Here is a 24,772-nt window from a genome sequence, read left to right as displayed (position 1 = left end):
CAGTGAGCATTGCTGTGCACGGTCCTTTGGTCCATATAGTAATGAGGAAGAAATTAGGAACAGGAGTTTATAAACAAGATGGGTGAAATCTTGGCTCCACTAATGTCAATGGGTACTTTACCACTGACTCCAATGGAGCCAGAATATCACCCAATCTGTCTAAAAGGTAAGCTCTTTTCTTGCTTCCATTACTTTAGTCTTTGGAAATACTTCAAGTTTTGAGTGAAATACGTGCCTACAACTTTTCTTAACTGAACTACTTAGAATTGCAAATTCAATTGCGAACATTTAAAGCTAAGTACTGTATGGAGAATTTACCAGCTTACCTGAGAAATGGTAATCCACAGACTAATTTTCTTCCTTGATGCTCCAAATTTAAAAATATAGGAAAGCACACGTTTCTAAGGATGCATTATGGAATATTGGCATATACAACAAAAGGTTTAACTCCCATTGCAGCCTACTTTCAATAAATCTTGATGCATCAATAGATTTTAAAATGTCACCCTACAGTTACAACCACTTCACATTGTAAACAAGTACACCACACCCTGGTTGGAGGGTAACTTTGAGGTTTGTGGTGATATGTAATTACATACAATATTCAGTACAATAAGTGAGATTCTCCATTTGTTATTCTCACAGTTCAATATAGCAGTCTGTGGAGACAATCAGTAATATGGTAAAGTCTGTAAGAGGTTTTCAAAAATTAGTTTAAATGGCTAAGTAACATGCAATTAATTAACATCTGCTTTTATCACTTTCAAGAGTACATAAATGCTGAAAAGACACAGCAGGCCACTTATCCCAGTATTATTCTATTTTTAAACGACAGGTTTTTGAAAAAAAATATTAGAGTTTAAAAAACCTCCTCCCTCTTTTTCACACTTATAAGATATTATTACACACTTTCTGCATGAGGGAAAGTATCTATCTCAAATTAATCTTACAGTATAAACATTATAAACATCGCATTTAAAACATCTTTTAGACACAGAACTTGTGCAATGACTGAAGTATAATAACTCTAGGTTTATTACATAAAAACATATACATCAATTCCAAGGTTCTAACCCCTGCAGAAACCCTTGTAAACTTTACAGGCCTGCCCATCTGTCTAATACAGTTCAATACTTACAGCCCTGCTGCCTTTGCTATTTTTCACACAGTCCTCAGACTATATAGGTTTTATTTGTTTTTGTATAGTAAGTTTCCAAACTTTTGCATAAATCCTCGAAGCTTGTTTTCATTTGGCTGTAATGGATGGTATACGGTTGAGTTGTAATGAGCCACCTGATTGCCCCTTGCATAGTTATTCCCTAAGGTTTTGCTTTTTGTTTCTGGGGGCTGTGTACTGGTCTTGGGTGTATTTCTTGCTGGTTGACCAGAGCTTTCCATCTTCAAGAATGGCTCAAAGCGACTATAAACACGTCTTTCACTCAAACGAGATCTTAATAACTCCTCTTTGTGCTTTGAGTTTCCAGGCTGGGATGTCATTGTGCTTACTCTTTGTGGAGAACTAGAAACAGGTGCAGTTTCCTGTGTAGCATTAGTTATAGCTTCTTTCACCTCTTGGTACTGGATCTGTTCAGTATTAAATCTTGGAGTGGATGCATCTCCTACAGTTTCTAAGAACTTTTCAGGGGGGCATAAAGTAGGGCACTTTTTACTGCTTTCATCAAATGGAGGTTTTGGAGACTTGGGTGGCTTGGGAGACTTGGGTGGCTTGGGAGACTTGGGTGGGCTCACAGTGACATCCTCTTTACTTTTATGCAAGCTGCCTTGTGAATTGGATGATGTGATCCTCTTTTTTCTTGGAGAAGAATCAGCCTTAGTCTCAGATATTTTTGGCTTTTGATTCTCTTCGCCTTCAGAAACCAACGTGTCAGAACTGCTGCACATTCTATAAAACACAGGAGCTTTGTTTTTTGACAAGTTTTCCTTCTTGTCTGGTGTGAGATTCAGCAATGACCTCAGTTTCTGGGATCCCTTTTTCAGGAAACTTGGAGAATTCCTATTTTCTTTCTTTAAAGTACATTGTTTGCTAGGTTCCTCTTTGCTATCTTCAGCTAGAGCAGCCACAGAGATGGCCTTCGTGGTAGTGGGGCTCTTTGATTCTCCTTTGAGATTTTTATCTTCATGTTCTATGTGGTTGGTCACACTGTGAAAGCTTTTAGAGTTTTTTATTGTATCTTCTGGGGGCTTTAGATTTTCCGGCCGCTTAAGTCTCTGCCTAGTCAGTGTGCTGTACACATAGCTGGACGCCTGCTTGTTGACACCATGATCCAAAGCGGACTTGGAGTTATCAAACATAGGGAAACTTCGCCTTTTTAGTATATTTTCATTTTGATGGTTCTTTACATTTTCTGCCTGTCTGTTTACATTGAAGGCTGTGTACATGTAGGTAGATGGGTCCCTAGTGGCATTTGGATATAAAATAGGTTTTTTGTTTTCTGCAACCTGCATTCCAGGCTTTTTCGGTTCATCTGAGTCAGGTGGGACATTAGTGCTGACCTCTGCTGATTCTTTGTTGGTCACATTTTTCACAATTGGGATATGATTGGGTGTCCCTTTAGGTGTTTCACTTCCCTCTGAACCAACGATAGTTGAATTTGAAGAACTTGTACAGCTGCTTACTTCCTGCTGTTCTGGCAAAGTTGGCTTAAAAGCTAATGATGACCTCAGGCGAGAATGAGAATAAAGGGCATGAGCTTTAATATTTTCAGCTGTGTCATAGCCCTCATACCTGTCACTGACTGCTGATCCATTGCAATCTGCAGCGGAATCTGACTGATCATTTAAGTATGACTCAATTCGCCAGTTACGTAGAAATGATTTTGTAGTGTGTTCAAGGGTTGGCATCCTCTGTTGCAGATAGCGGATATGATTATCTGTTCCACTGAAAGACCTCCGTACAATTGAATTTCTTTCTGCAATATTTATCTTTGGCTGTGCAAACCGATTGGCAAAACTTTGTTGGGGTGCATTGCAGTTGTTTGTATAGCCTCCCTTTAATGAAGATACAATACTAAGGCTATCAGATGGCATCTTCCAAGTATTTGATAGATTACTGGTCCGATTAATAGCTCTGTGTAGCAAAAAGTAAGGAGTCCTTTCTGGGTTTTCCCCAGCATAACTATGTCTCTTCCAATGCTCATTTTGTTCACTGGGTTGATACTGCTGAATTTTATTTTGCATGTTAAAACCTGGATGAAAGGGTAGTTTGTTGTGGGTTTGATTTCTCAAACCATATGTGTCTATTTCATTCACTGCATATCTTCCTCGAGTTTTCAAGTAAATGGGATCTAGTTTGTGAATTTTGTCTTGCCTACCAAAAAGGTTTCGCTGGCTGGAGACTGAAGCTAAAGAAGACTGTGAATGCTGGTATGTGCCATTCTCCCAGAGTATCCTGTGACTATTTATCCTAACTAATTCTGGGGCAAATGAACTAGGAACAGAGGAACGGGCATACAGCGTCCTAAACTCTTCATCAAAGGATTCAACCAGTTGTCCTGTGATAACTTGAACCATGCTGAGGTTGGCTTTTTCAAATGACCACATAAAGCTGAAAGCAGAACAAATTACAATTAATAATACTCTAAAACTTTTGGACAAATGCATCATACCAGCCCTCATTATTATGAGGGCCTCCGCCCAGTCTGTGATTTAGCAGGCACAATTTTTCATGCACCAATACTTATTCATGCAGTTAACTGTAGACATGATTCATGGCACTTAGATATGGAGGGCCTGACCCAACTCCATTTGAATTCAGTAGAAGACTTACCATTGATTTCAGTGGGAGCTGCATTAGGCCCATCTAACTATCTAATTGTACTTACAAACACTATGCATTTCAATGTTTCCATCCACAAATTGGGTAGATAGGTGCACATGTGCAAATAATTTCACTAGCAATTAATAGTGTATGTAAGACTGTAGGTACAATTATTTGTAGGTTCAAAATTAGCCCTGCAAGTCAGAGGCCACATGTATGTACAAGCAATTTGTATTATTATATGAAAACAGTAAATTAGGAATATATGCAAAAGTCTTTCTGACAGTTCTGAATAAATAAGAGCTTGTCTACACAAACATTTACTTTGCTGCAAGCTAGGGCATGTGTGAGAGAGAAATACTCTGTCCCTCTTGCTTGCTATTGCAGCATGCTCAATGTGGAGGGGCAGGGCTTCAGGGTGTTTCTGAGGAGGTAGGCATGGTGCAGGCTTTGTCCCCTCAGGGAGAGCACAATGTAGCAGCCTGCCTGCTTAGTGAATTCCCCCAGGAGTATAAAACAGGTGTAAAAGTTTTAAGGCTCCTTTACACTGCCAGAGTGGTGTAAAGGACAGTATGGCCTTATGAATGCTTATGGTGCTTTAGTGATTAGAACTGGTCTAAATTTTTGGAATGAAAAAAATTCCTGTCAAAATGTGCTCCATGAACTGTTTGCTACTGATCTTTCTGGACATGGTCGGTAGCCAATATAAATTGTGAGTTTAATTCCCCAGTCCTCACCTGCTGTTCAGTTGCCTATGATGTAACACTGAGCATATGGCTGCATTTATTTGTTGACTAATAACTAGAAATAAAGGCTCAAACCTAGCTACATTACTAGTAGGCAAGGGGGTTGGGGGATTTCCTCCAATGCTCCCCACTCCCTTTCTCCATCCATTGTATTGTAGTTTAAATAAATTACTGAAATAATTGAAACCAGAGTGATTATATTGCGTTATTTTGACAAATAAAATATGCAGAATTTTAAAATATTGTGCGCAGAATTTTTAAATTTTTGGCACAGAATTCCCCCAAGAGTAAAGTGTCACACTGTGATGTCACTATTAAAACTACATATTTTGTAGATTACATTTGTATCAGATATACATTTATCTTATGATCCCATTCTTCCTTGCGTCAAAATAATGAAAGAAAACTGAAAGTGAAGGTATTAAGCAATATGTTACCATTTGTTGGTCCTAATGATAGTAATAAGGATTGTTGAGTTAATTTGAATGGTCTTACTTCTTTTATTTTATTTGTTAGTTAGTTTTGTATTTTTCAGGAAAGAAATAAGAAAATTAAAATATAACAGAATTACATCAAAAAAATAACTTAGTGACTCATGTAAAAACAGTTTTATTTCTCATTCATTTTCAATGAGGTTATTAAATGAGTATACTGTACTTTTGAACATTAAAAAAAGTCTGTAGTTTTAACTGATTTTTAGAAGACAAATTCAAATAAGATAGTCTTAGCTACCATAATGGCTAGAAACTTTTTTTTAATAGAAGCTTAATTTCAGCAAAAATGGATGATTTAGGCCCCATAGTGCTAGGTCATGAAAACTGCAATTTTCTAAAATGCTTTTCTTTGAGACATAGAATTTTTTAAAGTCTCATTCTCACAGACACTAACATTTCAAAGGCATTATCGGTGAAAAAGGTCAAGCCAGTCAGATTCCCTTTGCATCCTCTTATACTTACTCACTGATGTCACTTCCCTCATCACCTTGCACACCTCACATTTGAATTTAGTTAGCCGAGTCTTGCTAAGCATAGAAGGCCAGATTGTCAGCTGCTGTACACTGGCAGAACCTCTATCAGTCACCAGCTGAGGATCTAGCCCATAATCTCTATATTGCTGCAAATCAATTTGAGAGGCCAAAAGAGAGAAGTGTTGCAAGAAAAGCAAATAAAAATATAATAACGTGAAAGACAAAGTTGGCCATCCTCCTTTTAGCTTACCACATTTTTATAGTCTCTTCCAGCTCCTCAGTATGTAAGTTATGCCAATTTTCACTCCCTTGCACATATTTGTATATTGTTAAGTAGGTATAAGTTGGTCTAAGGGAATCTAACCAAGTGTGAGAGAGTCTAACTTATCTTACCTTATACATTATCACCTCTGAATTTGGACCACAGTGTAGAACACAAAACAGGAAAGAACAAATTAATGATGCAAGTATCTGGAGGACTATTACAAATAGAAGTTTAACAGGAGAGCTTATGAAATATACCTTGGTGATGTTTTCTAATGCGACTATTAAATAAGAATAATTAAATGGTATGGGACAAATACGGGGGTCCTCACTCTGGCCTTATCTACACTACCAGGGTAAGTAGACCTAAGTTATGCTACTCCAGCTGTGTGAATAACATAGCTGGAGTTGATGTAGCTTAGGTCAACTTACTGTGGTATCTACACTGCACTGTGTCGACGGGAGACGCCCTCCCATCAACTTACCTTACTCTTTTCATTCTGGTGGAGTACCGGAGTCGACGGAAGAGCAACCTGCAGTCAATTTAGTGGGTCTTCACTAGTCCCGCTAAATCGAACCCCATTGCATCAATTACAGCAGTGTCGATGCCCAGTAAGTGTAGACATGGCCTCTGTTTTTACTGACTTCATTGAACTGAAGCCAAATTGAGTGTGCTTGAGTCCTTATTCACTAAATACTGAATGAGGAGTTCAGAATTTGGCCCTACATTATGCTAGTTACCCAACAAAACTTCTATGTCAGACTTTTAAATAATATACAATATAAATTATATCAAAGTTAACCATAGAGTATACTGACCATTTTTAGAAATAGCAAAATTACTTATCATGAAAGAGCCATATTCTGATTACCTTTAAGGAAATATATTCTACTCACAGCCTTGTGTGTTGAACTTACCTGTAAGTACCATACATGACTTTCTTACAGTCAACCAGAAGAAATTTCTGTTCCATTTTTCCATGGAATTTTGCCCCTGATTTGGAATAATACTCTTGTCCTTTTACTGTCCGCACCCTCATGTTCTGAAAAAGATTATAGAATATCTTTAAAATGGGCAAAATGAATGTTGCAGTTTATATTTAAGATCTCAGGGCCTGATACTACACTTTTAAGTATCAGGGAAGTGGCGGGGTTGGAGGCGGAGAGAAATGGTTACCTACCTTTCGTAACTGTTACTCTTCAAGGTGTATTGCTCATGTCCATTCCATTCTAGGTGTGTGTGCGCCAAAGTGCACAGTCAGAGACTTTTGCCTGAGCGGTATCCGTAGGGTTGCCTGCGGCACCCCCTTGAGTGCTTCGCTCATGCGTCAGTATGCCACTGAACATGCGCCCTCTCAGTTCCTTCTTGCTGGCAACTCCGACAGAGGGGCAGGAGGGCAGGTAATGGAATGGACATGAGCAACACATCTCGAAGAACAACAAGTTACAAAAAGGTAGGTAACCGTTTTTTCTTCTTCGAGTGTTTGCTCATGTCGATTCCATTCTAGGTGACTCACAAGCAATATCCTTTGAGGTGGGCTCAGAGTTCATGGTCTTGTGGCTTGCCACACTACTCTACCGAAACCAGGATCATCCTGAGCCTGCTGGATAAGCATGTAATGGGATGTGAACATGTGGATGGGTGACCTGGTGGCTATCTTACAGATGTCCTGGATAGGCACCTGGGCTAGAAAGCTGCCAAAGAGGCTTGTGCTCTGGTTTAGTGGGTGTTCACGATCACCGGAGGTGGCACCCTTGCCTAATCATATCAGTAGTGAATGCTGGCAGTGATACAAGAAGAAATTTTTTGCGCAGACACTGGACGACCTTTCATCCTGTTGACCACCACGACGAACAATTGCATTGACTTGCGGAATGGCTTGGTCCTTTCAGTGTAGAAGGCTAGCATCCTCCTCATGTCTAGGGAATGCAACCTGTGCTCTTCCTCCTCGTTATGCAGTTTGGGGGAAAAAAACAGGTAAGTAAATGTCCTGGCGTGTATGAAACTGTGAGACCACCTTGGGCAGGAAAGCCAGGTGTGGACGCAGTTAGACTTTGTCTTTGTAGAAGACTGTATAGGGCAGTTCTGAGGTAAGTGCCCTGATCTCAGAGACCCAGCAGGCAGATGTCATTGCAACCAACAATGCGACCTTCCAGGAAAGGAGAAGGAGAGAGAAGGAAGCCAGAGGCTTGAAGTGGGGAGAGGGTCCTGTGAGCCACGACAGCACAAGATTCAGGTCTCACAGAGAGATGGGGTCCCTGATGTGCGGGTAGAGGCACTCGAGGCCCTTGAGGAACCTGGCAGTCATGTCAAAACCAACCTATCCTCGAGTGGCGGATGGAAGGCTAAGATAGCAGCCAAGTGGTCCTTGATAGTGGAAAGGGACAGGCCTTGGAGCTTGAGATGCAAAAGGTAGTCCAGGATTAACTGCAGCGAGGCCTGCTTGGACTGAATGCATTTATTCGAGATCCAACAAGCAAACTACTTCCATTTGGCCAAATAGGTTGCGCTGGTGGAGGGCTTTCTGCTGCCCAACAGGACCTGTTGGAAACCAGCCAAGCACTCTTGTTCCTCTGCATTTAACCATGCAGCAGCCAAACTGTCAGGTGCAGCGCTGCCAGATCTGGATGCAGAACACTGCCGTGCTTTTGTGACAACAGATCCAACCGGAGCAGTAGACATAATGGAGCAGCCACTGAGAGGTCATGAACTGCTGTGTGTAGCTCAAAGATATTATGTTGAACACCCAAAGGTCCAAGGTCAGCCGCAACAAGGCCAACCGGAAGGGGTGCAAGTGCTTGAGGAAAAAGCAGGGGGAGTGGATCCTGGGAAGTGACGGGGTGCTATCCTTGGGCCCATCCTCAAAATGCCTGCTTCTGGCTTCCTTGGCCTCTGGAAGAACCAGGCTGGGCAGAGGAATGGGAAGACAAAGGGTGCTGCCGCTTAAACCCTTTGTCTCTTTCCTTCTTCCTGTAGGAGCTGAACCGGGGGACACCCCAGGATGTCGACGGAGAAGGTGGGGGATGGAAGAGCTTTCTAGCCTGCAGAGGCTCAAGGAACAGAGGGTGGCACAGGAGTCTTTAAGACCACGGAGCCCTGCATCAGTCAGCTCCGAGAAGAGCCCTGCTGCCTCAAATGGGAGGTCCTGAAGGGTAGTCTGCATCTCCTGAGACAGCCTGGAGGATTGCAACCAGGGGCTGTGCGTCATGACCTCCGCAGAGATGACTACCCTGGCTGCTGAGTCCATAGCATGCCAGGCCATCTGGAGGATGCCTCTACCACCACTTTGACTTCTTCCACCAAGGAGGCAAACTCCTGGGCTTGGTCCTGTGGAAGGCCGTCCTTGAACTTGCTGATGGAGTCCCACAGGTTGAAGTTGTACCTGCCCAGCAGGGCCTGATAGTTAGACATCTGAAATTGCAGGCTGGCTGTTGAATAAATTTTTCTGCCAAACAAGTTCAGCCCCTTGGTGTCTTCATTTTTCAGTTTGCCGCTCACCTGGCCCTGCCTGTCCCTCTCATTGATGGCAGACACTGCCAAGGACCCCACTGGAGGGTGGGTATATAGGTATTCAAAGCCCTTTGCCGGGACATAGTACTTCTTTTCTGCCTTGTTGGAGGTAGGTGGAATGGAAGAGGGGGTCTGCCGCAAAGACAGCAATTTTTTGGATCCCTGGGTGAATAGGCAATGCGATCCAGGCCGGAGTGAAGGAGCGTATGACATTAAAGAGGTCGGACTCCTCCGCTAGCTCCTCGACCTCCAATTTCAGGTTGGCAGCCACCCTTTTGAGCAGGGCCTGGTGCTCCTTGAAGTCGTTGGGGGTGGAGGGACGGGGAAGGGCTGATCATTTGCTCCTGGTTGCTTTGTCCAGAGACCATTAAAAGGACTGTGCTGCAGGAGGAGGGACGGCTTCCCCGTCGTTGTCTGGGGACTGCTCCTTGGGCATCAGGGCCTGCTGCGTCCACCCCGCATCAGATTCAGCACCGTGCTCCAACTCAGGTGCCAGCTGTGCCAGGGGCAGTTTGTCTGATGTGGCTTGGGAGGAACGGTGGGAGTACGGGACTGGCATAACACGAACACCCCCTGGGTTCCATTACTGCTGTGGAGCGGACCACTGCCCCTGCCTCCGTGCTGCCACCACAGGAGCCACACCGGTCTCGCAGGCTAGTGGCAATTTGCCTTTTAACAGAGAGGGGCTGAACTCTCCTTCTAACTCAGACCATTGCCCTTCCAGTGTCCAGGGCGGAGCTGCAGATGTCTGAGTCTGCTGACTGACCCCTGTCGGCGACCGAGAAGGAGAGGATGAGGATCGGTGCCTGCCCAAAGAGCGATACTGAGGAGCTGGAGACCGGTGTTGTGACCTGGAATGATCCCACACCAGGGGGAATCAATGCCTGGAAGACCACCTAGGCAATAGTGATCTGTGCTGTGGTGATCTCTGGTGGGAGGCCCAACGGTACTGTGGGTACGGGAATTGGCATAGTTACTCAGGTGTCCCGTGCTTTGTAGGTGGAGATCTTGGTGTTAGGGACCTGGGTCTTCTAACCAGGGACTGAGGCTGGAGTGCTAGAATACCAGTGATGGGTATTGATGCCTGAAGTCTGGGGACACTTCGCTTCTTTAGAGAGTAGTCCTATAACCGGCTTGCCCCTAGATGCCAAGGCCTTAGCTGGGTCTGTTGCTTGGCTTGGCATCTGTGGTGCCATCCAGACTATTTGTTCTTTGGCCACTGGGCCTGCTTTGGGCACAGATGTCCGTACGCCAATGCCAAAGTGCCAGGCGTGGAGTCCGATCGAGAGGGATCCAAGGCAGGATGAAGCGCAGCCTCCATGAGGAGGGCCCTCAAGCAGATAGCCTGCTCCTTCTGAGTTCGAGGGGAAAAGTTTTTGCAGATCCTGCACTTTTCCTTTCTGTGGGACTCCCCCAAACACTTCAAACAGCTCTTGTGGGGGTTGCTAATGGGCATCGGCCAACTGCACGATGAGTATGGCTTAAAGCCTGGAAAACGGGGCATGCCCCGCTCCTAGGTGAAGTCCCAGCTGGGACTCTAACTCATAAGCTACTACTCGAACACTTAACTTAATGGTCTAACTAAGTACCTATCAACTAAATACAAAGGATACAGAACAATGGGCTGTAAGAACTGCTAACACTCTTGCAATGCAAGACAAGGCGCTCTGACCAACCATTGCGGATGGTAAGGAACTGAGAGGGCTTAGGGTTGGCAATGCCTAATATACTAACACATGAGCACGGTATTCAAGGGGGCACCGCAGCCGACACTCTGGATACTGTTAAGGGAAAAGTCTGCACGTGGGCGCGCATACACCTAGAATGGAATTGACATGAGCAAGCACTTGAAGAAGAAAGATTTATACTTAAAAGGCTCACTGTTCCTTTGTATCTGTCACTGTGAAAAGGGACAATGTAAACACCCCTTTTGTAGCTGGCTTTTACAGCGGAAGCTGCTTGTAAACAAGTTGCCTGCTAAGTATCTGTGTGATACAGGATGCTTTAGGTAGCCATGAAAAACACCAAGAAAGGGAATGAGCAGAGGGTTAAATATATATTCTTTTTGTGCAGAGTTTATTTCTTTTGTTCTATCAGATTTCCCAATAGTTTGTGGTGTTATTTATTACTATTTAAAATAAATGAAACACTAACGTGGTAATTTGAAAGGTGCTAGAATAGAAATGAAATCAATGAGTTATTGTATATACATATCTACACAGAATTTGCACATTTACAGCACTATCTTCATTATTATTATTTATGGTAAATATATGAAATAGTGGAATATAACATTTTTGAATAAGGATCAATAGCTTGCCCAATTTAACTGTTCATAAATAAATAATGGGCTACATTCTTCCCTGACTTATACCATATGATTAAATGCACAGTTTGGAAATCAGGGCAGAATTTAGCTCTGTAAAAAAGTAATTTGATGGAGGATGTAGGAGAACCATTAGGTCAAGGCATTATCTACACTCTACAGAGTCAGAGGAATCAAAATAAATATTTCACTTTAAAAACAAACTGTACAGCATTCGGTCTCCATAAGCTGCCACTAAATGTACAATATTCTAAACCTTAACCTTGCCAAAATCTTTTATCCTGTAAGTGCTCCCTTAGACAATATATATTTAGCTAAACCATGGAAATTATAGTATATTATAACTATAGAAGGTGTAATGGCGTATTGTAATTCACTGAAGAATATTTCTGGGGAAACAGAAATTCAGTAAAAGTTTTAGAAAAACTCCCTAAAGGATGAATAGCAAATAATGGGTAGTTTGAAGAGTCCTACACATTTTACTCTTGATTTTTTTAAAACCATCTCAAAAGATCAGACAGTTCAAAGAACCTACTGCCACCTGGAACCATATCCAGAGACAACTGCTAATGGCCAGGGGTCTGCTAAATTACCAACTGCTGCTGCTGGCAAGTTATACCATACCATGGCTCATACGCTTGTGTGATATTGTATGATTAAAATATGACTATGTATATCATTGTTGCTGCCACTGTTATACAAGTGCAACAAATCATATGGAAAGTATGTCATGTAAGGTATCAAAAGTTACAATCTATCAAATGATTATCCTGTTTATATGCATGTACCATTTTTGTGTCTGAAATTAGGAATATTTACTATATACCTGTATTTCAAATGTGTTTGCTGCTTGGGTAACACCCACAAGGTAGCTTGCATCCCATGTATCCAGCACATTGTGAATGGACTATTCAAGTTGATGACCCATTAGAGGTCAATTAGCTTGCACAATTGATGATGGAAGAAGCCTGTCCCTACCTGATGGGCCTTCTTGGAGATGTTTTAGCTAAAGTATGAGTAATGGCTGCTCCTATGAGTCATCAAATCATGCATGGGCATGTGACTAGCTCATGTGACTCTGGACTCCACAGTGTGCCTGTAATTTTCCACAAACTAAGACTGAGAGCAGTCCCTCCACATGAGAGAAGGTATAAAAAACCCTGGAAGCATCTCCATTTTGCCTCTTTCCTGCTCTGATCTCTGGACTATGGACTTACACTAACAGGAACATTACAACCAATGGACTGAGGACCTTCCAATCTTTTAGAAGTTACCAGAGACTTAAAAAGCCAGCAGTTTATTCCATCACAGCTACAAATCTGAAATAAGAACTTTACTATGAGTGCATGTATTTGTTTTCCTTGACCATTATAACTCTCACCTCTTTCTTTTCTCATATAAATAAACCTAAATACTAAAGGATTGGCAACAGCTTGATTATTGGATAAGATCTGAGTTATATATTGACCTGGCCATGTGGCTGATCTCTTGGTATTTTAGAAGAACCCTTTGTTTGATGACATTGGTTTTAAATAACCACTCATCATTAAGTCTAGTGCCTGGGTGGTGAAACAAGGGCTGGGATACCTAAAGATACTTCATTTATGACTTCTTGTTAACCAGTGTGATGAGACAGAAGTTTACTTTTGTTCCCGGCTCGGTATCTTATGGAAGAATAACCACCAGTTTGGGTTGGGGCTGCCCCATTTCTTAGCAGTTTGTCCTGAATCTGGTATTCTCAGCTGTGACCCACTGAGGCATGGTGACAGCTTGCTATGTATGTTCATTTGTCTGCCCATAGAAAGAAGGGCTGTAAATTCAGGAGGGTAAATGTCATCCAGTAATAAGCACTTGCATAACATTTTTCATTTTCAAAGATCTTTATAAACATTAATTAATCCTCATGATTCCTCAAGTGTTTACAATATAACCTAGTTAATCTGCACTTTGATAAACTTGTCATTGAAAGTTCCAGTCCAGCGAAGTAAACAAAAAGTGAAGTTCTGCTTTTGCTGTGATAGGACCAATGCATATGACATCACACTCCCAGTGGAACAAGATTCCTATACTGTCATATTGCCTTGGACCTGAACTTCTGAAGACTCTAAGAAAAAGGGCTACTATAATTACTGTTCTCCCAGATGCTCATTGTGGCGCTGCTACTGCCCGGGGGAGGGGCCAAGCTCCTTGGAACTCTGATCACTGCTTTCTGCACCCAGAGTTCTAACTTTTACACTAGAGAACTAGCTCATTGCTTGTAAAGTCTGGAGAGAAACTGGCAGCAGCTTTGCACGGAGTGAGGAAACCTTTAGAAAGATTTTCTCCAATGCTTTGTTGTCACCCACTTCAAGAACAGCTCTGAGAACAACTGTTTTCATCTCCTCTGCATTCCTCAAGGAACTGAGCCCAACAGCAGGGCTTTATTCTAAACTCATCTTTGATAAGTTTTCAAGGTTCTTTTTGGCCAAACTTTCAAACCTGGGTGCTCAGAATTAGACAAATAAGGCTAACATTTTCTATCTTGGTGACAGAAATCAATAAGAGCTGTGAGTGCTCGGGACATCTGAAAATCAGACCACTACTGACAAAGGCATGGATTTAGTGCCTAAGTATAGGCACCAAAGATTTTTTGTAAGTTATTTAGACACTGAGGGCTTGTCTTCTCTATCCCCCTAAATCAGCGTTGCTGCCATCAATGCAGTTGTGCCGATTTAGTGAGTCTGGTGAAGACACATGATGTTAACGGCAGAGCACTCTCCTGTCAACATAATTACTCCACCTCAATGAGATGTGGAAGCTATTTTGGCGGGAGAGCGTCTCCCACTGACAGCACGGCATAGACACCACTTTAAGTCGATGCAACTTACGTCACTCAGGGGGATGTTTTTTTCACACCCTTGAGTGACTTAACTTATATTAACTTAAGTGGTAGCATAGACCAGGCCTGATAAATGTTTGTCTTCATTACAGTTGATATAGGTGAGCTTTCACCTCTGAAGGATAGTACAGATTTTGAAGAGAAAAAAAGCCTCCAAGATCCGAACTTTGGACTAATATTTAGACTTTTAACAGTTGAACCTTTTCCATACCACAGGAGCATTTGGTGCTAGCTGTACAAACAGGTGGACTTTATTTTTTAAACCAAACATTTTCTTCCCTTTTAAACTATTTTCACAAATCTCTCCCAGGTGAAAAGTACCGCCAAATTCATACTTTTCAGTACAGGAATTCTATGACTTTCTAGAAGAGGCATCAATTTCTCTCTTAAACAGGCACTATCAATTTCCAAATAAAATTTCACCATACATAATTGTTGGTGTCATTTCACCATAAGGGATGTCAAATTATACCCTAGATTCATACTGTAAGATTCATCTCTTTTGGTTATTTTCTTATGGTCTAATCCTCTTATTTAGGGTCACATTTTCTTGAAATAAGGCCATTGCACAAAATGTACATTGGTGTTTTGGGATAATCTTGTATTTAGTACTCACTGTTCACTGTGACCTAGAGCATAAATGTCCACTTTAACCAGTAGATCATTAACTGGAACCTGTTCCCCGCCACTAATGAAAACAGATGTAGTTAGGGCATTCTTACATCATTAATTTATAAGTGAAATGTGGTGTCGTAGATGAAGTAGGAAGAATGAATACACTAACTCTTCCCATAACAAGCAGAATTGAACTAAGGTATGGTCCATTGCCAGAGGTGCCTTTGCCATCTCACGTTTTTTTGTTTTTCTTCTTCTTCTGTTTTAATTTTTTATTGTCTGCAGTGTTGCTGTAGCCATGTTGGTCCCCTGACATTAGACAGACAAGGTGGGTAAGGTAATATCTTTAATTGGATCAACTTCTGTTAGTGAAAGAGACAAGCTTTCAAACTACAAAGAGCTTGAAATAATAAATTCTATGGCTACGAAAAAAATGATAAGGAATTGGTAGCACCCTTGAAGGGGTTGGTCGGTCTGTAGAGAAGTCACCTCCATATCTCTGCTTCTCTTCTGTCCAAGGTTCTTAAGGCTGGGCCACTATCAACTCTTTGTGTTTAGGTATACAGGATGTCCCGCAGCTCCACCTCCTCCTGGTCATTGGATGAGAAAGAGGAGAGGATAGAGTCGTATGGATATTCTCTCTTCCTTCAACCTACAGACCCAGCAGCAGCCATTGTTATTCTCACATGGCTTGGCTCAACTCTCCAGGAGCATGGTAGAGTCTGTGTCCATCTTCCTAAAAACAGGCATTGTATAAAAAAGGGAGTGGGGCAGTAGAGGTAGCCTTTGTCCCACTCTAAGCCTCTTCTAACTCTTCTTTACTCCACTGAAATAAACAAAATTAAACTGGTATAAAACTGGAGTAATGGAGTGGTAAAACAGGCCCTATATTTTGAGTTATGACATTTACCATTCACTTGCCTATTTATGGAGAACAAATAGTTATTCTTAACTGCATTTAATAGCCATGCAGAAATCCGCATTCAGCTATATTCTGACTTCATGTCAGTACTTGTTCATCTGCTTTTTTTTTACACACATAACCAGGAATAGTGATAGACTGTGTTGTAGAAAGGATTATTGTGGTATATATGGAAGAATGTACAAGTCAGAAATTTAAATTAACATTTTTTCTGCATTTTTTTTTCAAATGGGGAATGATTTAAAAATTTTAGGAGGGTGAGTTTATTTGAAGCTATTTGAAAATATCATCATTAGTTGATTGGCAGCCGAAAGAAAGTCAAACACAATTTACAGAGTAACAGCCGTGTTAGTCTGTATTCACAAAAAGAAAAGGAGTACTTGTGGCACCTTAGAGACTAACCAATTTATTTGAGCATAAGCTTTCGTGAGCTAAAGCTTATGCTCAAATAAATTGGTTAGTCTCTAAGGTGCCACAAGTACTCCTTTTCTTTTTGCAAATACAATTTAAACATTGTACCCTTCTATTCCTCAAAATCTCTCTCTCTCTCTCTCTTTCTCTCTCCACTTTAGACTTCGTAAGTTTATCTTAACCCTCTCTTCTCTATCTTTCCCTCTATCTCCTGCATTGTTTTTTCTCTTCCTCCCCACGCAACTTATTTCAATAATTTCCCCACCCATCTGTGTAGGGAGGGAGAGAGGAGGAAAAAGTCATCAAAAATCCTCTGAGTTTTTTTTTTTCAGATGATGAGGGCCGTCTATCTAATGAAAACTGTAGAGGCAAAATATTTTCAAAACTTATTAGAAGCAAGTGTTAGCCCTTTTTGTTTCTGGATGATTGACTGGTGCTCAAGATGAATTAGCAGATTTGAACCAGGGTACCTAAGAAAACAGCACTTAAGTACCACTATGCTGCGTCTCCGGAATTTGCCCCCTTTTTTAATTTGAGTACTTAATTCTGATTTTTAAAAAATGAACAAACATAAGAGCTTGAACATGTTTTATAATACCTGAGATGTGATCCAACTTGTTCAGCTGATGTCAGATCATCATGTTTTGTGAGATAATAGGTGGGGTATGTGACAGACTTTGTAGTTTGCAAACACTTATATTTACTTCTCATGTGAGACACGAGAAACAGACTTGCTGCTGCATGATGAGAAAACAAATTTGGCAGGAAGCATTTATCTCTTGATACGCCCTTTACATATTCACTGAAATGGAAGAATGAGGAAATAATGATATTTTTGTAATACAGTATGATAAAGAATTATCTTTATTTCCTTTGGGCAAATTCTGCCCTCAGATTCACATATCTAAGATGCACCTAAGCTCACAATGAGAGTTGCATGTGTGAACTTGAGAGCTGAATTAGATCCATTATATCTTGCCAATGCTGTATTTCAACAGAAGCTTTCAGGTGCTTCCATAATATAGGACTACCGTTGCCATCAGATAGGCATGTACAGCTCTCATTCATGACAGGTTTCAGAGTAACAGCCGTGTTAGTCTGTATTCGCAAAAAGAAAAGGAGTACTTGTGGCACCTTAGAGACTAACCAGTTTATTTGAGCATCCAATGAAGTGAGCTTATGCTCAAATAAATTGGTTAGTCTCTTAGCTCTCATTAACCTCACTGGGGATTACATCTGTTCAAAGAACTGAGAATTAAGAATCTGATCTATTATCCAGTGACAATGCATGCATCTGATGAAGTGAACTGCAGCTCACGAAAGCTAATGCTCAAATAAATTTGTCAGTCTCTAAGGTGCCAAAAGTCCTCCTTTTCTTTTTGCGAATACAGACTAACACGGCTGCTACTCTGAAACATGAAGTTATTAGTTGGATCAGGCCCTAACAGCAGAACAGAAACTAATTCAAAAACCATTGCACGATCACATATCTTGATAACACGGACGATTCATCATAATACATAATGAAAAATTAAACATTTTACTTATGTAAAACGTTTGAAACCTGGATTTTTTTCTTTCTAAAAATATATTTAGGTAAAATATTAGACATCCATTTTATTCTTTCTGGACACTCTTGGCAGCAAATACAGGATGAGTAATTGGACACTGATGAAAACAGCCCCCACAAACATAATCTGCTGAAATGCTTTGGAAAAAAATATTTCCATTATATTTTTCTATCACATTTTCAAATAGCTTCAAATAAACTCACCCTCCTAAAATTTTTAAATCATTCCCCATTTGAAAAAAAAATGCAGAAAAAATGTTAATTTAAATTTCTGACTTGTACATTCTTCCATATATACCACAATAATCCTTTCTACAACACAGTCTATCACTATTCCTGGTTATGTGTGTAAAAAAAAGCAGATGAACAAGTACTGACATGAAGTCAGAATATAGCTGAATGCGGATTTCTGCATGGCTATTAAATGCAGTTAAGAATAACTATTTGTTCTCCATAAATAGGCAAGTGAATGGTAAATGTCATAACTCAAAATATAGGGCCTGTTTTACCACTCCATTACTCCAGTTTTATACCAGTTTAATTTTGTTTATTTCAGTGGAGTAAAGAAGAGTTAGAAGAGGCTTAGAGTGGGACAAAGGCTACCTCTACTGCCCCACTCCCTTTTTTATACAATGCCTGTTTTTAGGAAGATGGACACAGACTCTACCATGCTCCTGGAGAGTTGAGCCAAGCCATGTGAGAATAACAATGGCTGCTGCTGGGTCTGTAGGTTGAAGGAAGAGAGAATATCCATACGACTCTATCCTCTCCTCTTTCTCATCCAATGACCAGGAGGAGGTGGAGCTGCGGGACATCCTGTATACCTAAACACAAAGAGTTGATAGTGGCCCAGCCTTAAGAACCTTGGACAGAAGAGAAGCAGAGATATGGAGGTGACTTCTCTACAGACCGACCAACCCCTTCAAGGGTGCTACCAATTCCTTATCATTTTTTCGTAGCCATAGAATTTATTATTTCAAGCTCTTTGTAGTTTGAAAGCTTGTCTCTTTCACTAACAGAAGTTGATCCAATTAAAGATATTACCTTACCCACCTTGTCTGTCTAATGTCAGGGGACCAACATGGCTACAGCAACACTGCAGACAATAAAAAATTAAAACAGAAGAAGAAGAAAAACAAAAAAACGTGAGATGGCAAAGGCACCTCTGGCAATGGACCATACCTTAGTTCAATTCTGCTTGTTATGGGAAGAGTTAGTGTATTCATTCTTCCTACTTCATCTACGACACCACATTTCACTTATAAATTAATGATGTAAGAATGCCCTAACTACATCTGTTTTCATTAGTGGCGGGGAACAGGTTCCAGTTAATGATCTACTGGTTAAAGTGGACATTTATGCTCTAGGTCACAGTGAACAGTGAGTACTAAATACAAGATTATCCCAAAACACCAATGTACATTTTGTGCAATGGCCTTATTTCAAGAAAATGTGACCCTAAATAAGAGGATTAGACCATAAGAAAATAACCAAAAGAGATGAATCTTACAGTATGAATCTAGGGTATAATTTGACATCCCTTATGGTGAAATGACACCAACAATTATGTATGGTGAAATTTTATTTGGAAATTGATAGTGCCTGTTTAAGAGAGAAATTGATGCCTCTTCTAGAAAGTCATAGAATTCCTGTACTGAAAAGTATGAATTTGGCGGTACTTTTCACCTGGGAGAGATTTGTGAAAATAGTTTAAAAGGGAAGAAAATGTTTGGTTTAAAAAATAAAGTCCACCTGTTTGTACAGCTAGCACCAAATGCTCCTGTGGTATGGAAAAGGTTCAACTGTTAAAAGTCTAAATATTAGTCCAAAGTTCGGATCTTGGAGGCTTTTTTTCTCTTCAAAATCTGTACTATCCTTCAGAGGTGAAAGCTCACCTATATCAACTGTAATGAAGACAAACATTTATCAGGCCTGGTCTATGCTACCACTTAAGTTAATATAAGTTAAGTCACTCAAGGGTGTGAAAAAAACATCCCCCTGAGTGACGTAAGTTGCATCGACTTAAAGTGGTGTCTATGCCGTGCTGTCAGTGGGAGACGCTCTCCCGCCAAAATAGCTTCCACATCTCATTGAGGTGGAGTAATTATGTTGACAGGAGAGTGCTCTGCCGTTAACATCATGTGTCTTCACCAGACTCACTAAATCGGCACAACTGCATTGATGGCAGCAACGCTGATTTAGGGGGATAGAGAAGACAAGCCCTCAGTGTCTAAATAACTTACAAAAAATCTTTGGTGCCTATACTTAGGCACTAAATCCATGCCTTTGTCAGTAGTGGTCTGATTTTCAGATGTCCCGAGCACTCACAGCTCTTATTGATTTCTGTCACCAAGATAGAAAATGTTAGCCTTATTTGTCTAATTCTGAGCACCCAGGTTTGAAAGTTTGGCCAAAAAGAACCTTGAAAACTTATCAAAGATGAGTTTAGAATAAAGCCCTGCTGTTGGGCTCAGTTCCTTGAGGAATGCAGAGGAGATGAAAACAGTTGTTCTCAGAGCTGTTCTTGAAGTGGGTGACAACAAAGCATTGGAGAAAATCTTTCTAAAGGTTTCCTCACTCCGTGCAAAGCTGCTGCCAGTTTCTCTCCAGACTTTACAAGCAATGAGCTAGTTCTCTAGTGTAAAAGTTAGAACTCTGGGTGCAGAAAGCAGTGATCAGAGTTCCAAGGAGCTTGGCCCCTCCCCCGGGCAGTAGCAGCGCCACAATGAGCATCTGGGAGAACAGTAATTATAGTAGCCCTTTTTCTTAGAGTCTTCAGAAGTTCAGGTCCAAGGCAATATGACAGTATAGGAATCTTGTTCCACTGGGAGTGTGATGTCATATGCATTGGTCCTATCACAGCAAAAGCAGAACTTCACTTTTTGTTTACTTCGCTGGACTGGAACTTTCAATGACAAGTTTATCAAAGTGCAGATTAACTAGGTTATATTGTAAACACTTGAGGAATCATGAGGATTAATTAATGTTTATAAAGATCTTTGAAAATGAAAAATGTTATGCAAGTGCTTATTACTGGATGACATTTACCCTCCTGAATTTACAGCCCTTCTTTCTATGGGCAGACAAATGAACATACATAGCAAGCTGTCACCATGCCTCAGTGGGTCACAGCTGAGAATACCAGATTCAGGACAAACTGCTAAGAAATGGGGCAGCCCCAACCCAAACTGGTGGTTATTCTTCCATAAGATACCGAGCCGGGAACAAAAGTAAACTTCTGTCTCATCACACTGGTACCTGTAGCCACTTTTAAAGCTTCATTTTCTATTACAAATGTCTCTTTATACATAGCTTTGAGAGAGCTTGCAGCCATTTTTTCCATCAGAGGAAGTGGCTTAAAGACAGTGGTCACAAGCTCCTTTCATATGAATGCCATTATGGAAGGTTTTGGGGTTTTTATATTTATATATATATATATATATGTTAACTAGCACACTACAGATGTTGCAGAAGACTTTTTTCAAAAACTAAGCATTACATTGCTAAATATCTTTAATTAAGTTAGTTTTATGAATTAATTTTCAAACACAGTCTTAAATTCAGTTATGTAACTTTGGGTATCTATTGCAAAAGCAATTTTGAATACTTCCTATAGAAAACAAAGTTTTAGAAGTAACTACAACTGCTGACTCTTCAGAAGAAATGAATCCAACATGACTGCTGTGATATCACAGTTCCTCCAGGACTCTTAAAATGTCTGCATTAACTCCTTGATGATATGATAACACTGTAAATAGTCTCGTAACAGTCGAGAACATAAAAACTACACACTTAGTATATTTACAAAGAACTGCAAATGAATAAGTGCTAAAGTTCAATGAAGGAAGCTGCTTATAGTATCTCACAGGAAATTTAGAGAGCTATCATTGAGCAGCTTCAATATTTTTTAGTGTTTTCCTTGGCACAACAGACCTAGAAGAACATCCCACATATTTGTGTAAGATCAATAGAAGTACACTGTATTGGACTGTGCTCCCAATGGCACACTAAGAACATACAGTATGATTTCTGGAGTATTTAGATTCTATCCCTTTACATATGATTTTTCTTGGCAGAGAAAGGCACATATTTTATAAATAGAAGTTTATCTAATGATACAAGGACATATATATGGTAAAGCTGTTCATAGGAAAATGATGAAAAAACGGAATCCTGTGCCTTTTGATATAATTTTAACATAGAATCTCTTGAAAGGAAATCATGGGTTTTTTTTTAAAAAAAGAAAGCCCATATTTTGTTTTCCTAAACAATTTATATTTTCTTTATGCTTACATTTTGCAGGCTGATTTACAAACATAAAAACAAATTGATTAAGTCCTTCCAGAATATAATATTCTTAAAATAATAGTAGTACTCAGAAAAAATATGTAGTTTTATAGAATGTACTGCATGTATTTATTTTGCAAAGTCCTGAAAAGAACAAAAAAAAATTTGAAGGTAACAAAAATAGTGTAAAGTTGTGCTTTGAGCCTATTGATAGCAATTATTTTTTCATAAATTACATATTATATTACATAAAATAAATCAATATTAGATATTTACTTCCTACAAAAATAATATCCTTGAAGAGCACTACATAAGAGCTAGGTATTGTAGTAAATATGTATTTTATTGTAAAACATGAAGCCTTACCCTGAATCTCTGAACTTGAAAGCCCTGTTTTTCTGTCATTTTAAGAAAGTGACTGAAGTTGAACTCATCAAGCAGAATATACACAGCAATCCCTCTGGTAGATGCCTCTACAATTTCTCTGAAGATATCCACATCTGTAAACATATCCATAATTATGGCAATGACCTGTTTTAAAAAAAGAAGAGAAACTACTATAATAAATTAATCAGTGTATAAATAGTATTCCTTCATGACCTCAAAATATATAACATTTTGAATAATGCATCTAATGAATTCGTACTCTCTACATGCCAAAAAGCCCTTTTTTTTCCATCCAGGATAGTTAACATGGTACAATTTTGGGGGGAAGAGGTGGAGCGGGGGGCAGATCTGGGGTCGGGCAGCGGGGAAGGGGGAAGAATGTGGTGGGGCAATGGGCGGGGCCATGGGCAAAACAGGGGAGAGGCCCCATGTTTGGAGCTCTGGCCAGGGCCGAGATCTCCTCTGCGGTCCTGACCAGAGCTGAGAGCTAGACTGCAGCCAGGGCCAAGCTCTGAGCATCCCCGCCCCTCGATGGCCCTGACCGAGCTCTCAGCCCTCTCCCTCAGAGTAGTGAGTGGGGGTATGGCCTTGGCCAGAAAAGGCGGGGCCTTCACCAGAAGAGGCAGGGCAGGGGGCTAGCCTCCCTGGGGGAAAGATTTACCCCCCCACAGCCATGTTCCCCATATAGGTACTTATAGACTGTGATCAAGTCTCTTTGTTAAGATAAACAGATTGTGTTCCTTGAATCTAACACTATAATTCATGTTTCTAATTCTTTAATCATTCTCATGGCTCTTCTCTGAACCCTCTCCTGTTTATCAACATCCTTCTTGAATTGTGAACACCAGAACTGGACACAGTACTCCAGCAATGGTAGCACAAGTTCCAAATACAGAGGTCACATGACCTCTCTACTCCTATGAGATTACCCTGTTTATCCATCCAAGGATCATATTAGCCTTTTTGGCCACAGCTTCCCACTGGGAGCTGATGTTCAGCTGATTATCCACCACAATCCTGAAATCTTTTTCAGAATCACTGCTTCCCTGGACGGAGTCCCCCATCCATCCTGTAAGTATGGCCTACTTTCTTTGTTCCTAGATGTATACATTTACATACATTAAAAGACATATTGTTTTCTTGCACCCATCTTACCAAGTGATCCAGATTTCTCTGTGTCAGTGAGCTGGACTCTTCATGATTTACCACTCCCCCAGTTTTTGTGTAATCTGAAAACTTTATCAGTGATGATTTTGTGTTTTCTTCCAGGTCATTAATAAAAATGCTACATAGAATAGGGTCAGGAACCAATCCCTGAGGCACCCCACTAGAAACACACCTGCTCAATGATGATTCCCTGTTTACAATTACATTTTGAGATCATTACATAATGGTCTTGTCTGGCTTCAAATTTATTAATATTCCTTGAATTTCTGGTTCTTTGCACTCATGTACCCCCCTCCGCACTGGAGGTGCAGTTTTGTAATTAATTAGAGATCAAGACTTGGCAAAAACACTGAGGATTACACAGTTAATTAGTATGTTAATTTGTTTAAAGCGCTACTGATAGCATTAGCAGCTTTATTTATATTCTGCATCAGTTTCAAAGTACTGAATTTAGAGTTGTGTTTTAAATTGTTTTTAAAAGCTCATCTGCAGAAATAATGTCTATGCTAATAGTAGCAGCAGGAAGTCACAAAACAATGAGATCTACTAAGGGAGAGCGCAGAGGAAGAAGTGATACAAATTCAAAACATATACAAAAAGAAAAGGAGTACTTGTGGCACCTTAGAGACTAACCAATTTATTTGAGCATAAGCTTTCGTGAGCTACAGCTCACTTCATCGGATGCATACCATGGAAAGTGTAGAAGATCTTTTTATACACACAAAGCATGAAAATATACCTCCTCAAAAAGATCTTCTACACTTTCCACAGTATGCATCCGAAGAAGTGAGCTGTAGCTCACAAAAGCTTATGCTCAAATAAATTGGTTAGTCTCTAAGGTGCCACAAGTACTCCTTTTCTTTTTGCGAATACAGACTAATACGGCTGTTACTCTGAAACCTGTCAAAACATATACAGCAAGTCACAAAATTGTCCATTGCAC

At 40.4% G+C, this 24,772-nt stretch overlaps 1 protein-coding gene across 1 annotated transcript in view; it reads right to left on the bottom strand.

Moving 5' to 3' along the window:
* Window positions 1-974: 974 nt before the first annotated feature.
* The window catches only part of FAM83B (family with sequence similarity 83 member B), a 67,743-nt gene continuing 43,945 nt past the window's right edge, over window positions 975-24,772 (bottom strand). Inside the window, exons 3-5 of the mRNA XM_084624892.1 lie at window positions 22,642-22,806; window positions 6,674-6,798; window positions 975-3,565 (exon numbers count right to left, since the gene is read on the bottom strand). Of these exons, the coding sequence (XP_084481018.1) occupies window positions 1,189-3,565; window positions 6,674-6,798; window positions 22,642-22,806 (2,667 nt within the window). The 3' untranslated portion in view covers window positions 975-1,188. The remainder of the gene's footprint in view (window positions 3,566-6,673; window positions 6,799-22,641; window positions 22,807-24,772) is intronic.

The sequence above is a fragment of the Lepidochelys olivacea genome, assembly GCF_965140295.1.
Source record: "Lepidochelys olivacea isolate rLepOli2 genome assembly, chromosome: 3".
Classification (NCBI taxonomy): domain Eukaryota; kingdom Metazoa; phylum Chordata; order Testudines; family Cheloniidae; genus Lepidochelys; species Lepidochelys olivacea.
This window is presented reverse-complemented; position numbering and strand designations above follow the sequence as displayed.